This window comes from Triturus cristatus, chromosome 5_2 (assembly GCF_964204655.1).
Source record: "Triturus cristatus chromosome 5_2, aTriCri1.1, whole genome shotgun sequence".
Lineage (NCBI taxonomy): Eukaryota > Metazoa > Chordata > Amphibia > Caudata > Salamandridae > Triturus > Triturus cristatus.
In genome coordinates, this window is record NC_140588.1 from 352,162,284 (window position 1) to 352,177,770 (window position 15,487).

The following is a 15,487-nucleotide window of genomic DNA, read 5'->3' on the forward strand; positions in this document are numbered from 1 at the left end:
AGAGTTAGTGACTGATGTACATGTCCAATGATGAGCATTTTTCACTTCGCTATGAGGATAGATCTCATATCTTTCTACAACTCCGGCATTTTACCATAGGTTTATTAAAAGAAGTAGGATAGAAATTCAATTTCGGTCTTTCTTTCGTCCTCCCTGCATTGTTTATAAATCCTTTATACCTAGCTGAAACATATTGGTGTTTCATTGATTCCAGAAATGCTTTCGGTACTAGGTTGATGGAACTAAGGAATTCAGATGAGCAAGACCGTGTGTGGGAGTGTGGTTCTGCTGCTTAATGTAGAATACGAATCTTCGAATGGAATATAAGTGCATGGTTAGTGCTTTTTTGAAGCAGATATGTTTACAACCAGTGCCAGAATTATTTACCAGCTGGATGGATGCTTTCTGTAATGAAACTCAAAATGCTCCCACATGAAAGTTGTATCAGAAAGTTGTTAATAAAGCATATTGTGTTTGTGCTATTCTTGCAAAACCCAGAATTTCCTAATCACAAGTGTTTTGAGGTTTCTTTCTTGGAAAGTTATGCTTTTAGTGACCATTTCTTCTGCTAGAAGAGTTAGTGACTGATGTACATGTCCAATGATGAGCATTTTTCACTTCGCTATGGGGATATATCTCATATCTTTCTACAACTCCGGCATTTTACCATAGGTTTATTAAAAGAAGTAGGATAGAAATTCAATTTCTGTCTTTCTTTCGTCCTCCCTGCATTGTTTATAAATCCTTTATACCTAGCTGAAACATATTGGTGTTTCATTGATTCCAGAAATGCTTTCGGTACTAGGTTGATGGAACTAAGGAATTCAGATGAGCAAGACCGTGTGTGGGAGTGTGGTTCTGCTGCTTAATGTAGAATACCATTCAAGCTGTTTGTCACCAGATGAGCTCTCTTTCAAAACGTGTTCAAAGTCCATCCAATCTCCTCTAGGTCTTCCCAGAGCACACTCAACCAGGGGCAGAAATGTGTAAGGCAGCTTCCTTGAAATCAGGCCACATGTTCTGCTACGATTTTTGTGTGGCACCTGATTGTTAAGTCCAAATCACTGTTTGGGTAGTTATTCTAAAAACAAAATCCTCACAAGGTAGCGGTCACTTCTCTGTACCCTCTGCCTTTATTTGATTTTCTGCATTTATTGTTGCTGTCTATTGTATAAATACAGAAGTCATTTTGTGTTTAGGACACAATAATAGTGTAGTTTCTATCATCTTTGAAATCTATTAGTGGTTGGAGAGTTTCAGATTTGTTAATGGTGTATCTCCTAAGTGGTCTTTGCGTTATTTCAGATTTCCCTTTGCGATTCCTTGTGGTAATATTGAGGGGGGGGGGGCTCTTTTAGCTTTGGCTTTAGAGAGAAAATTCAAGCCTCTCTTTTTATAGGCTTCGGCCTTGAAGGGTCAGCACTTGATGGCTACCGATACGACCTCTGATGGTTCGGTGATGTTTATCCACTAAGGGCCTGATTCTGAAGCGGTTATGAAAGCATTCCCACCTAGGGCCCGATTACGATGTGGTTAGGAAGGCCTCCTAACCGCATTTGCTCCTTCCGAATCAGATCGGGAACGTGTCTTCTCAACCGAGGGTCCAATTATGATGCGATTAGGCTCCCATTGAAGTTAACCAAATCGTATCTGGAAGCATCCGGATGCATTGTACTCCGTCGGACTCTCCCGATCTGAGTGGGTCGGAAACCATTTCCAAACCGATTCGGTTGCGAAGATTTCCTAACCGCATCGTAATCGGGCCCTAAGTGTGCGACTTACCAAAGAAAGGTGCGACCAAATGCCAAGCGTCCTTTTTACAAAAAGTGACAATATTTGTGCCTATATATCTAAACTAACCCACTTTTTACGGACTGCAGGAAATTATATCTATCTTAGGGGATTCTTCTTATACTCTAAATTCACTTCCTAATTTTGACCTCTCTGCATTCAAAATGTAGGCTTCTATCCATTTTTAAAGCATATGGAATAAACCAGTTTGAGGTTTCACAAAATGTTTGTTGTATTTTGCAGGTAACCACAATGCACTCAACAGTGTTCATAGAACTTCAGGCCTCTCCCCCCTTCACCCTCCAACTCTCCTGGCACTCAAACATAAATACCTAAGTGTACAATACACAACCCCAGTTACTTCAGCCAGTTATACCTATTCCCTCAGGAGACAGTAAAGTCTGCAGTCCCATCCTGTGACTATAACATTAGGCTAAATCCTATTTCTGTAATATATGTAGAACTCTCAACCACTTGCAGCACTGCAGTTCTCCTAAATCAGTGTTTAGGTAATTTGTAAGCTGGCCACGTTGTTTCTGAATCTCTTAATTTGCCTTGAGCAGTTGTAGATGCCCACGATGCACCATAACCTCTCCATCCACATGCTCTCAGAGGGTATGGAAGGGGTTCCCTAGTGTTGCAAGATAGTGCTTGGCTGTGAGAAATGAGTTACCCTTTCCTATTGTGTAGAGGGTAAAGTTCTTCAAAGGTCACCCCTGGTCATTCTGCCCTGTCAGCCAAGGGTAGGACCATAGGAAATACATCAAAGAGCCATTCTCATGTTTAAATTTGAAGTGTCAAAGTCGGTCTTTTTCCCTTTTATGTGCTAGTCTCCTCAGAAGCATGTTTACTGCCCCTTCAAGTTAGCTAAAAATGGAGTTTTGTATTAAGGGGGTGGGGAGCAAACTAACACAATCCAGTGGATACACTTAAGAATATGTTGGTGAATGTCTGGGGGATTTAGCCTACCAAAATGCAGCAACCTTAAAGGATTGCTGATCTCAAACTGGGACAGCTTGACTCCTCCTCACGTGTGTAGTTTGCTGCTCAAATATGGACCGAAAGAACTGTGTATACCAGCAGGGGATGTCCTCTGGAGTTCGATAACGTATGGGGTGTGCAGAATGGCTATTATAGACTGAATTAATAATGGTATGTGTTGATTACTTCCATGATATCTCTTGCCATTGCTGATGTATGCTACATATATGGTTCTCACTGCAACAGTGGTAATAATTAGCCTTTTAATATTTGGTGCTAATTACACTTCTAGTGAACATATGGTAACCTTGCTTCACCTTATTGTGGGAGGGATCATTTGATGCATTTATTCTTGGTTATTGCGGTGTTTGTATTCGTTCTGCTGACCACTCGCATGGCTTTGAAAAAGTAAGACTTTTACGCTGGTTGCTTATTTGTCAATATGTTTATATTTATGTTTCTTTTTTGGCAATGTAATCTTATGATGGGTGGAGTAATTCAGATGCAATATTTTGACCAGTTTTTATGAAGTCGATTTTGGAAGCTGGCGGCATGGCTTTGTTGCTGTTACCCATTAATGCTTCCACCTACCGCAGGAGAGAGCATGGGGCACAGGGTCAGCCCATTTTAGCCACTGGCTGACCTGGCTCTGAGAGACAGCGTACTGCTCTTGCACCGTGTGCACATCCACCCAAGCAGTCCGCTACAATGCTAAAAACCACTGGTGCAATGTGTGTTTTTACATTAAAAATATATATAGTTTGGCTTTTGGACAAGCATGTTTTACCTAAATCAAGGGCAGGCATCTCCCTCAACCCTGCTAACGGATTACTTGAGTGTTTTCATACAAAGACCATAAACAAGACAAGCATTGATAAAGACAAAAGGTCGTCAGTCAGTCAATGCCATACCTATTGGCTTTGCCAATGCTTGCCATGTATGAGCCAGCAACACTGACTGTTAGCTATATTTTGGCTCAAAACCAGAACAGCAAAAGGCAACAAGAAGGTTTGAGTGCAGAAATTGTATTGTGCATTCTGAACATCATAATAATCTATGAAAAGTAATAATATACTAGTTGCCTTTGGGGAGCAAGTCTCAGATGTAAAAATCCAAATATGATATTCTTCGAGGGGTCCTGTGTAGGGGTGTGCAGAGGTCTGATGTTTTCTTACCTTTGCAGAGTTAGTTTGCTATGATTTGAAAATGATCTCGCAATTCATAAAACCTTAGGTTACAGGAACTTTGTTAAACTTTACTCACAAAAAAGCTTTACATATCTTAGTCCTGACTCACACATACCTATCGCCTCTTACTTATCCAGTGGTTCTTTGATGAATAGCCTAAACGCACAGGGTACTGGCATTCTAACCATGTTGAATCTGTGGAGCAGTTTATTGTATGATCAAATGGGTTTAAAAACAAGCCGGCAGGTCTGATATTCAGTGGAGAACATGCTACCAGAGGATTGTCCTCTGCATTAGCACTTCCCCCAGATATAATTGGACTTTCCATTTCCACCCAGGTGTAAATAAGGCACTAACATACACATTCAACAAAATACCTTCAAGTACAAAAAATACATATTTTCAAAAAAGTTTTGACGAAATCTTATGCTTCTTTCGATTGCTCCAATTTTTCCCCGCAGATGAGCCTCCAAAGTCCATTTCCTTATCGCACGCGACTGGAATTCAGATTGGAAACAACAACGTCCTTCACATTGTAAAGCCGAAGAGTCGATCTCCTATGTCGGACAGAGAGGAATCATTTGAAAACATGGGAATATTTGGTAATATTTTCTCTTCTTTAATGTATTCTCTTCTTCAGTATGTTTGTTGGTAGTCTTGGAAATCTCCCATGGTCAAAGCCCACCTTCTGATAGTGTGATCACTTTCCGCTAGCAGCGCTGGGTACCAGCACTCATCTTTCACACCTCCTCACCCTTTCACTCCTTGTGAATAATTTTTAGGTCTGGCCTACCAGACAGCAAGAGATGTCTGATTCCAAAAAACCACCTATTGTCAGGTTACTGAAAGCTTTGATACCGTCCTCTGCTCACCATTGGCTGGCTTTATTGTCATTATAATGTGGTTGCTTCTTATTGCTTAGCTTGCATGGCTTTCTTTCCTCTTCTTTTGTTTGTCCCTCCCCTAGAGCATAACCTTCTCGAGTCCTTCCGCTAATTATTTTTGGACTTTACTTGTTTCTTTTTAGTTAAGCACTCCATATCAGTGCATGTGTTTTCCAGCTTTCTGCCGCATGTACTTCTCTTCCCCCTCTCTGTTGCTGTCCGTGTGCTGCTCCCCTGCACCCACTGCTTTGCTTTCTAGCGCCCACACTTCTTCCTCGAGTGGTGCTCCCCCCCCTCACCACGAGCCTGCTCCTCTTCCTCACACTCCCCTTTGCTGCCCCTCCCACCCGATTGTCCTCGTTGCCTGGGGCCTAAGACAGACCCCTCAACTCTTCACGGGGGCCCTCATTGAACTCATGGCTGATGAATATCTTTGAAATATGGGAAGCTCAGGGGCCCCTCTTCAAATTCTGCAAGTGGGCTCCATCATGTTCGGCCACTACCTCTTCTGTAATTTGTCTTTTTACGATTTTGTGGTGTCACATTGTATATGATTTATTGATCAAAATGTTTTATTCATTATTAAAACGTGCACACCATACATCAACTGAAATATTCAACTTAATAATCAATTTCACAATATGCCACTATAAAAGAAAAATGCTGCTTGAGGGGAAAAAAGCTTGCAAATAAGATCAGTAAAACAAAAAAGCAAGTATTGACTAATCCAGTATGGCTGTCTGCCTTTTGTACATGTGCTTTTGAATAGAGTGTGTGAGTGTGTGCGCGTGTAAATGTGAGAGTAGCTAACGGTATGTATGAATGAATGGCTGCTTGAACGAGTGACTCCATGAATAGAGGGAATATATTAATGAGTGTGTAGGTGCTAAACCATGGTTATCCTTATATATACCAAAACAACATTCCACAAACAAACTTTTTGTCGCTAATATCCCTGTTTCGTTTCCCTCTTGCTTTCTGCCTTGCCATCGTTCTTCTTTATTACCTCTAATATCCTCACTTATACCATTTCATTCATTCCCTCCAATGCCCACTACTTCTCACCATCCCCTTCCTTCTCAACCAGCCGTCTGACTTCAGGGAACAAATATCTAAATGACCGTGTGCCTATATGAATACATAATATATAGATCACTTTGTATATTCCAATATTGAAGGCTTCTCCAATAGTAGTTATTGAGCTACTGGTAGCTCTCCAGCTGTAAGTGCCCATTCTGTGCGTAGCCCTGTGAACTAAAGTAGAAGCTTTTTGCTTGGTTGAATTATTATATGCATACCAAAACTGAAACGCATATATTTGAAACGGAAATGTGTGTATTTTCAGTACTTATAAATTAATGTTAGGGGGGAAAATGGTTGAATTTCCAATATATATTTAAAGCTGGTATTTGAGTGACAAGAATCAAAATGTATTGGGGAGATTTACAACTAATGTTATTAACTTTATGCTAGAGGCACTGCAGAGGCTGTTAATGTATTACCCCTATAGAGGAATTCCATATAGACCAAGCATTTGTTACATTACTGCTGGCAACCATGCGTGATGCAGTGTGGTGATCGCCGCTGGTAATCTTGCACATGGTGGCCACTAATATCTTGTTTTATGCGGTTACTATAGCATCTCTAATAATAATAGTAGCTCTGGAGGGTTTTTACTGAGCATATTGTAGCTCTTATAACAGACAAAAAGGTTTGAGACCCCTGCTATATTGTTTTGTTTACTTTACTTGATGTTTTCCTAATTTCAATTTTCATCAGACTTGTTGATTGTGCCTGGTGTATATTGCTTCCTTGCACTGTCAGACACCCAACTCTTGACGAGTCAACAGCGCCTGTGGTTACACTGACTTTCCTCGATACTTCTAGATGTTCTCTTTCAACCATCGAGTCACCACACAGCTCCATGGACTGCAAGATAGACATAGCAGCTAGATGGGCGGCTTGTGTCAGAGGATGGGTGGCTTGGCCAGAGGCGACCCTTTGATACTCCAGCTGTAGTCTCCAGCCACATCAGCATCTGGTGTGAAGGATAGCAGAGACACACCACTCCGTGATTCTAAGTCTGTGAGGTGGCATGATGTCAACAATAAATAACCTCTTTTGGGTAGGAAGTAACTTGCTGGCTTTGAAGGTGTTGGCTAGACCTTTTGTGTGCTGGATGTCAGGTCTATCTGTGTCTTGCTCAATGCCTCACCGAACTGTGCTCACCACTTACTCTACCTGTCACTGTCACCACCATGGTCTCATCTTTAGCCCTGCCTCTGTCACATGGGGTGTGCATTGTGCAAGCGCAAATTCATCTTGGTGCCGCTCATCTGCCTTATTGGCCAGAATGCTAAAACCAAACATCTACCGACTCACAGTGAACATTATTAGTCCACTCAAGTGAGATTGATAGTCTTTGCCAACCATTAATTGACATAACCCGGACCTGGTGGCTCAGTGGACTGGTGCATCCAATAAAGGAATCTGTGTCCCAGCAGGGTCATAGCTTCGAATTGTGGAAGGTAAACACAGCTTTGAAGGTGTAATTTGTAAATAGTTTATATCCTGTTACTCACAAAAGGCAAATGGTTTCTCAAGATTTTTTGTTAAAGTTCAATTTCTTCTCTTCCAAAGTGTCCTCTACTCTTCCCCTGGGAACTTGCAAAAGCAGCTCAGTGAAGCCTTGACAGCATTGTGTTCAGGCAGTGCAGCTGGCAGAATGACATGGGAGGCCATGATCCTCACTAATAGGTGGGAATAATAAAGCGTTTTATGTCTTCACCTAATCAGTAGCTTTTATTTTTCACAAAACTGTTCACTCATGTTCCAGATCACAGTAGTAAACAATATAGCCTCGGTCCTCAGGAGGGAGCACTCAACAGGTATCAGTTGCAGCGTGTCTTTGGAGGAAGTAATGAAAGGCCCACCTTACTGGGACATCTGGGCCCTAGATTTGCTGTATCAATAGATTGTTGGATGTAGTATTTTGTTCCAGTCTCCACCCACGACCAGTTCATGATCTGATTAACTCGATGATACTGAGCTGGAGCTTAAAGATGGGAGGATCATTTTGATTTCTGCCATATGTAAACATAAATATTGTACCTTTATCACAGATCTTACTAATTGCAGTAACACATTAGCCTTCCTTGTCCAGCTCCTTTTTTCATACTTAAAAGGAACTTAGTTAATGTATCAGAGTTTCCATCAACTTCTCTTTTCCACCATAGACCACTTTTTCAGGTTGCGTTCCTGTCAAGATGAGTCTCCCATAGAAGTGCCATGTTGGTTCTTTTCTTTCATAGATCTCTTAAAAGGTATTGGTTTTGAGACATGACTATGGTGAGTTGCCCATATGTTCTAAGGTTTGGGATTTATTATTTTTAGTGGTATGTCTTCTCTTATGAGAGTGTGATCCAATGTGCATTTGTCTGGCATACAGTAGATCAACAGGGAATTTATTCCGTTTTTTGTGCGAATGCTCATCAATATTGATAGAGTATTGTGCGGGTTTTGCATCTCTGACCTCTTGGAGAACCCAATCTCGTGGCCATCCAATATGTTTTCTATTTATCTCTGCACCAGTTGCAAGATTTTTGGTTTGGGGCTGAGGATTCATTATGAAAGGCCTGGGCAGTTCACCATGGCCTAAAGCCTTGTGCATACAACGTCTTTTGAGATGGACATTAATAAAAAGTTGCATATCAGCAATTCCTGTGATTTCTGTTCTCATTGCCGTTGAGCATGTGAAGTAACTGTTTCCAACCAGGACTTCCTTTTTGGATGAAGGGCATCTTTCTGAGCAGTCAAGAATCCTCAATTATGGCTTAGTTTGCCTATTTGTAAAGTCCCCTTCTCTCATTTTCTATCACTGTATCAGTCATGATATGGGAGATATCAGACTTCATATCCTGCATGAGGGCAAATATCTATCGGGGATGAATCACTATTATAGTACAAAGTGTCTGATTTAGCCAGTTTTTTGCCTGATCATGTTGGTCTTCCCTGAGTGTTGCTTATTCTTGCTGGCTGGAAACTTGGTTTGAGCTGGTCAAGTTCCGTAAAATAGGTGTCCCCCCATTTCCATTGCAGTACACCAGCAGTTTCTAACCGAAAGGCCTTAATCCCAGCAACAGGTCCAAGTAATGTTTAGGCCTGGCTTAACCATGCAGTTACCTACTTGACCTTTTGGTTTTTAATCTTTTGATTTAATTATATTTTACATTTCATAACCACAAGACATCAGTGGAAATGCTTGTAGAGCGGACATCATCAGAATTCAGCAACATATTTGGCAAGAATACAGCTACTTGAGCAGCCCTAGAGTCCCACATTATTTTCTAATTCCGTAGTCCAGTTTCCTTGGAGGGGTGCAATTTCATCGTCATCCTGTTCATATTCATGCCCATTTGTTTGGCACATTTTGCCTTCAGTGTGTAACCTTTGTACCCAGGGTGCATCATCCACCACCCAAATTCCACACTCATACTTCACATACCACTAACAGTCAACCATATACTATTTCTTATCCACCTAATACTGACTCGCATCAAATGTCAGTGGATACTCTCTTCTCGTTTGGAAGGACCTCCCTGCTGTTCGAGGAGGCCTAGTATCAGGGCAATCATCACCTCTCTCATCATTGTTGTCCAAGCATCCATATTGTGTACTAGCTTTTCCTCAGTTCTAGTGTTTTTCATATGTATACCCTTTCGAGTGGGGCATTCCACCTGTCTGGAGGCAGGGCTTGTGGTTTCAACCCATGGATGGCGATATGTCTCTTTTTGTAATCAGTGATTGCAGCGCTTTTAATTTCCTTTACATTTTCCCTTTTTGCATACCCTGGGAATATTCCCAACAAGCATTGTTTCAATGTTGGTGCCAGTAATCCTCAGGTGGTGGGATCCATTTGACTCTAGCTGTCGTACGCCCACCTCCCTTATCAATTTGTAGAGCTTTATTAACGTTAGCCACACATCTACCACGTCACACTAAAGTTAGCATCATTATCATGGTCTGCAAGGGTTTTGGGGCATCTGGGACTGTTCTCTACACTTCTGTCGTTATCCGAGCTATCTTTGCATTTTGTAAAAATTGGCCAATTGCCAACTCGAAGCCCATGAGTCTGCGTGCAAGATGATCCTACTGGTCAAGCAAATATCGCCAGCCATCTCACCAGTTGCGGCCGGCATGAAACACAGGTGGCGAGGGTGGGTGTGGGGGGGGGAGAGGGGAGGGGTAGCACGGGCGCGAAATAGCGCAACAAAAAACAAAACATTAAAAAAAATTACATTTACCTTGCCGCCGTTCCTACTGTGTCTCTGCTTCTTGCTCTTACTCTCTCCTTGTGGTGTGGGACAGGAAGCCAGGAACAGCAGCAAGGCTCCCCTGACCTGCAGCGTAGTGATAGGTAGGCACCCAGGCTCCCCTGACCAATCACAACAAAGCAATGCAGCGTTGTGATGGCTTTGAGCATCCTGGTTGGACGCTCAACCAGGGAATGGGAGCCTGGGCTTCTTCTCCATGCAGGCTGTAATGCAGCCTGCATGGAGAACGGGGAAAGTGTGCATGACTGGTTTGGGTGGCGCGAGAGTGCCGACCAAACAGTCATTGCACTCTTAGGAGTGGGCAAAACACTCCTTCCCTGCCCTGCTCCATGAGCAGAGCAGCCCCGCCCACCCGCAAAGGAAGGAAACATAAAATAAGTTATCGTTTCATATTTCCTTTCCTTTACGCCGTTCAAAGCAGTTGGCGACGCTCCTCTGCCATAGCGGAGGAGCCGCCACTGCATCTCACACTCACGTTTCTATCCTTCTGACTTCAGACATATTCTACTTAAGACAACTTTGTCCACCCTATTTCCACACACAACCACACACACACAACCACACACACCTACCTACCTACCTACCAACCAAACGGACAATATAAGGTTAGCTATATGAACAATATGAGATGGGTGTATACCTTCCTATCATAAGCACATTGAGTAGTGTTTCCTGTCCACACAAGTCCTGCAAGAGACCCTTTTCCCATTTTTGGTTGTCTTTAACCCATTGTACTACATGTTGCAACTGTGTCCGTATCCAGCAGCTGAAGTCCACTCTTTTCATACGACTGCTTCAGCGCTGCCACTTTTACTCTGCTGCGCTTACCAGCTCAGAACAATGAGATCAGTAGCTAATCTAGTTTCCTAACTAGGTTCTGCAAGATAGAAGATATCGAGTCCTGCAGCACATACAGGCATCGTGGGTAAAAAGACTGTTTAAGTTATTGGTGCCCTGCCCGTTATTGATGGGAGCAGTGTGTTCCAGAACTCCACTGGTAGTTTTCGGTCCTCCAGTGTTTGGCCCGTGTTTAACATTTAGCAAGCATCAACCATGTGTGACGCCTGTATGCCCATATATCCAAAGGCAATATTTTCTCAAATTCATTCCACTATTGATGAACATCAAATACCCTATTATGTAACCGTCTCAGAGGGAATAGCTTGGGTTTATTCCTGTTAGTGTAGAGTTCGATATCACAATCTAATAAACACCACAAAGGTTCTACTGCTGTTGCAAATAGCAGGGTGGAAAGGTGGCATTTCCCACTTCGCATCCCTCTTCAAAGTCCAGCGGTCTGATACCACGCTTCCCATCTTCACTTCAACTGTAGGCCGAAAATATAACAGTGTGACCAATTTCCAAAAGTTTGGTGCAAAGCCTTTAAACTCCAGAACTGTCCAAATATATTCCCAACCATTTGTCTTGAATGCTTTCTCAGTATCTAGAATCTCCAGTGCAGACTCTAGACTATGCAGCACACAAATTGTTATGAATTTGAGATGTTTCAAATTAAAATAGTGCTCCCACAGGGCATAAAGCCACACTGGTCACTGTGGATGAACGTCTCTATTACCCACAACAGTCTCACTGCCATGAATATCTTGGCATCAATATTAATCATTAACCCCTTCGACGCTCATGACGGAACGGTTCCGTCATGAGCGTCGGTTGAGCTGTGCTCATGACGGAACCGTTCCGTCATGACCACGCCCGCGCAAGCAGCAGTCAGCACAGCGGGGGAATCCGCCCCGCATGGAAGGGGTTAATAAAAAAAAAAGCTTTGCCCTAACATCAGTTGCTAATTTAAACCAGAATGACTCAAATGTCCATGTGAGCATGGGTAACAAGTGTAGACTTGTAACTGTCATCTGCAACCTCTATTTCTAACAGTTTACCTCGCGTGAATAACATTACACCCTGGCATTTTACTACTTGGAAGCCCAGGAAGACAGTTTTCCACATTGCACACATACCAGCAGTATCGCTGGTATCCCTCTATCATAACCAACGCAGCCACGCGTCCGGCCTCACTTTTCCTCTTTCTAGGCCCTTCTCACAATTCAACCACTTTGAAGGTCATTTCAAGTCCTGATGAGACCCTTTTATTTGACACCGGGCCGAAACGCCGTCAACACCATCTGCAGATAGACACATTGTCACTTTCTTTACTTTGTTTGGTTATGGTCCTTCTCACTTGGGGTTCTGGAGAAAAACTGTCTCTTACTGCTCACTTGACCGTGTGACACCTGTATATATTTCTAATTGAGTTTTGAAAATAAAGTCAAGTCGGATGAATTGATTAATATACTGGTTGTGCTTTTCAGTAATTTTATACCGAGATTCACTCACAACAGAATTATTTTGTCCGAACTTATGATTTTTCAACTTTGGTTAATTCAGCACAGGATTTCCCTGTTGTATTTTATTGTTCCTCCAAATGAGTTCCATGTGAACGCCTATTGAAAGTTTATGCTAACATCACTGCCTCCCTGTCAGGCTTACAGGTATGTGTGATCAATGCCTTTCTCATGGTGGCCGCCAAGGACCACTTTTCAAATGCCTCAAGGAACACTTCCTTCAAAGTGCCAGCAAGTAGCCCAGTGAAGGATTGACAGAAATATATTGGAAAGCCATCACTATTAGGGTCGTGCTGACCTGCATGTCTAATCGTATCCTTTAGTTTTTCCGTCGTTAATGGACCATCATGCTGTGTGAGTGTCTGCTAATTTGGGAAAACTATTTCCTTGAAGAAGCCCTTGACCTGAATGTATATGTTGGTGATCACTATTGATAAATGTTGGCAAGATAATCAAAGCACTTACAACTAACTCTAACTCGCATGGTCTCTCAATTGTCCCCTTTAATTGAGGGTTCCTTCTTACGTATGCAAGACCTAATGTTACCATTTTTATAAAATCTAGATTGAATGGACTTTGTCTCTACCCAAAGGATTATTTTTCATTCATCTCATGCTGTTGGGTGTATCATTCCACCTTTTAATAAGTACTTATTTTGGATTTCACTGGGGACTATTTTACATCTGAAAAATACACTGTCATCACACTCTTTGTCGCATTCAGTTCTTAATCTCCTAAAGTAATTCCATACAGAAAGCAAACCTTTTTGCTCCTTTTTTCCTGTCTGGCTTTATTGTGCTAAACAGCATTTGTGCATGCAACACATATGGACCGCATATGCGCATTCCTGTGTTAGCTTACGTTCGAACATTAAAGCTTGACATAGTGAGGCTAGAACCTTCTGTCACGTTCTACATAAGTACAGAGGCCAGTATTGCTTACCCACCCCATAAGCAGCTCCTTATTTGCTTGCCAGCATTTATATGGTGCAACAGACTTTCTTCGCTCCAGACCCTTGTCCAAGTGCCTGCCCAAGGACTCATTTGTTTCCACTTCTATCTCCCCTGCTTCAGACCTATGCCTAAGCAGGGGAGGGACAAACATTCTGTCTCCTGCTCTGATAGCCTGTCTCTGTGCAAGCATAACATTATAATAATCCAAGTTCACAATGCTTTATAAAGGCCAGAGAATTAGCCATCTTCAAAAAGGAATGACGTTGCTCTCAACAATAGAGAAAGGACCTGGGGTCTATGATGGGTAATACACTGACAAATAGGGTGACGCTTCATTTCCTTTGAAGATGTTAAAGATAGTAAAGGCTATCTTTAATAATGAAGGCCTCTGCATTAATTCAGGCATTGGATCTCCAAACCGAACCAATATAGTTATCGTCCATCCAGGGCTCAATTCTGGACTGTTTACCTTGTAAGAACACTTCTTAGTGAGATTCTAGTTCCATCTTTCACCACCGCGTGTGTGGGTGCCCTGGGAATTGCGTTTTTGAATTCCATTCAAAAGTCCTCAGATTCATGGTCTCTGGTATCAGAAAAGGATAGGCCACATACCTTTCATCCCATGTGCTCACATGCGGTGGTTTTCTTCTCGTTGCTGATCAATTTATTTGTGTAGCTGCTTCAGCATCTTGGTCATCACCCCTGCTTTGTCTAATAAAGCTAAGTTGTTGAGGTTCATGTACCCCAGCTCGCATTTACCAAACCTATCACATTTGTTCTTAAATTGGCCAGTATTCAGTTGCATCTTTTACTCCAGTATTGGAATTTTCATAGATTCACATGCTTGAATCATTCCCCGTTGTCGAGATGGGAGTCCCCGGTACATCAAAAATGCAATGCTAAACCAATACAAAGCAGAAACAAGGCCTAGGCCCATTTCAGTTTTGTAACCCATATCTCTCGTTTTGTAAAAGAGACCAAAAGAATTTCTTGAACCAATCAGGACCCTTAACCCTCTAGAATACTCCTGAAATAACCTTAGATCTTCAGATTTTCTACCGCACGGTGTGCTAGGGAGTCTCCTCTGAGCTCTGCTCAGTTTTCTCTTATTCTTAGTGCATTTAGAAAGAGTTTTTGGCTTCTTTTCAACACTACATCTACAAGGATCTATCTTCAGTGCTGTTTTGTTATCATTCTAGCATAATTATGTCCGAAAAGGAGAAAAAGGGTCTTTATAGAACCTGTGCTACCGGCTCGAAGAAAAGGCTTTATACAGATGACCCTCATGAAGACTGTATTTACTGCCTATAACCCAACCATAAGGCAAAGGAATGCAATGTATGTCGTACCATTTCTAATAAAACCCTAATAGATCGTGAGATGCGCCTTCTTATAAGGCTTCAGAAACTCAAAGCCAGAAAAGAGGTGATTTCAAGTGAGGATGGTGATGAGGCATCCTCTTCTTCTTCATCCAGGAGGTCCCATAAGAGGAGAAGATCACCTCACGCCCATTCATCTGGTGAATGTCCAGAAAAGGCCCTTAAAAAGACCTCTCAGGGATCACATGGGCGTAGTCCTTCAAAATCTCCTCACAAGCATGAAAAGGAGAGGAAAGGACATTCTTCGGGGGACAAACAACTGAAAAAGGTGAGTTCTTAGCCGCCTAAAACATGTCCTCAAGTCAGGCATTCCTTCAAAAAACCTTCTTCAGTGCCTCCTGAAGGAAAGTCATCAACGAATACTTCATCGTCGATGGTACCGTCGTCGAAGAAACCATCTCGGTCGTCGTGGACGAAGATTGAAGTTCACCAGTCATCAAAGAAGGCGTCGGGGGGGGCTTCGTCGTCAAAGGTTTTTGTCGCTGTCGAGTATGATGTCGACGCCGGTATCATCGACGACTACTTCGATGACGACAAGGACTTCGATGACGGCAGCGCCGACAGCCAGTTCGACGACTACTTTGACGCTGCTGATTACATCGCCGATGGTTTCCAAATC

The 15,487-nt window shown here is 42.4% G+C and overlaps 1 protein-coding gene across 3 annotated transcripts in view; it reads left to right on the plus strand.

Moving 5' to 3' along the window:
* RIPK1 (receptor interacting serine/threonine kinase 1) overlaps nucleotides 1-15,487 on the plus strand; it is a 215,206-nt gene that overhangs the window by 190,433 nt on the left and 9,286 nt on the right. For all 3 annotated transcript variants that reach the window (XM_085607158.1, XM_085607157.1, XM_085607159.1), the window contains exon 11: nucleotides 4,421-4,561. In XM_085607158.1, the coding sequence (XP_085463284.1) occupies nucleotides 4,421-4,561 (141 nt within the window). The remainder of the gene's footprint in view (nucleotides 1-4,420; nucleotides 4,562-15,487) is intronic.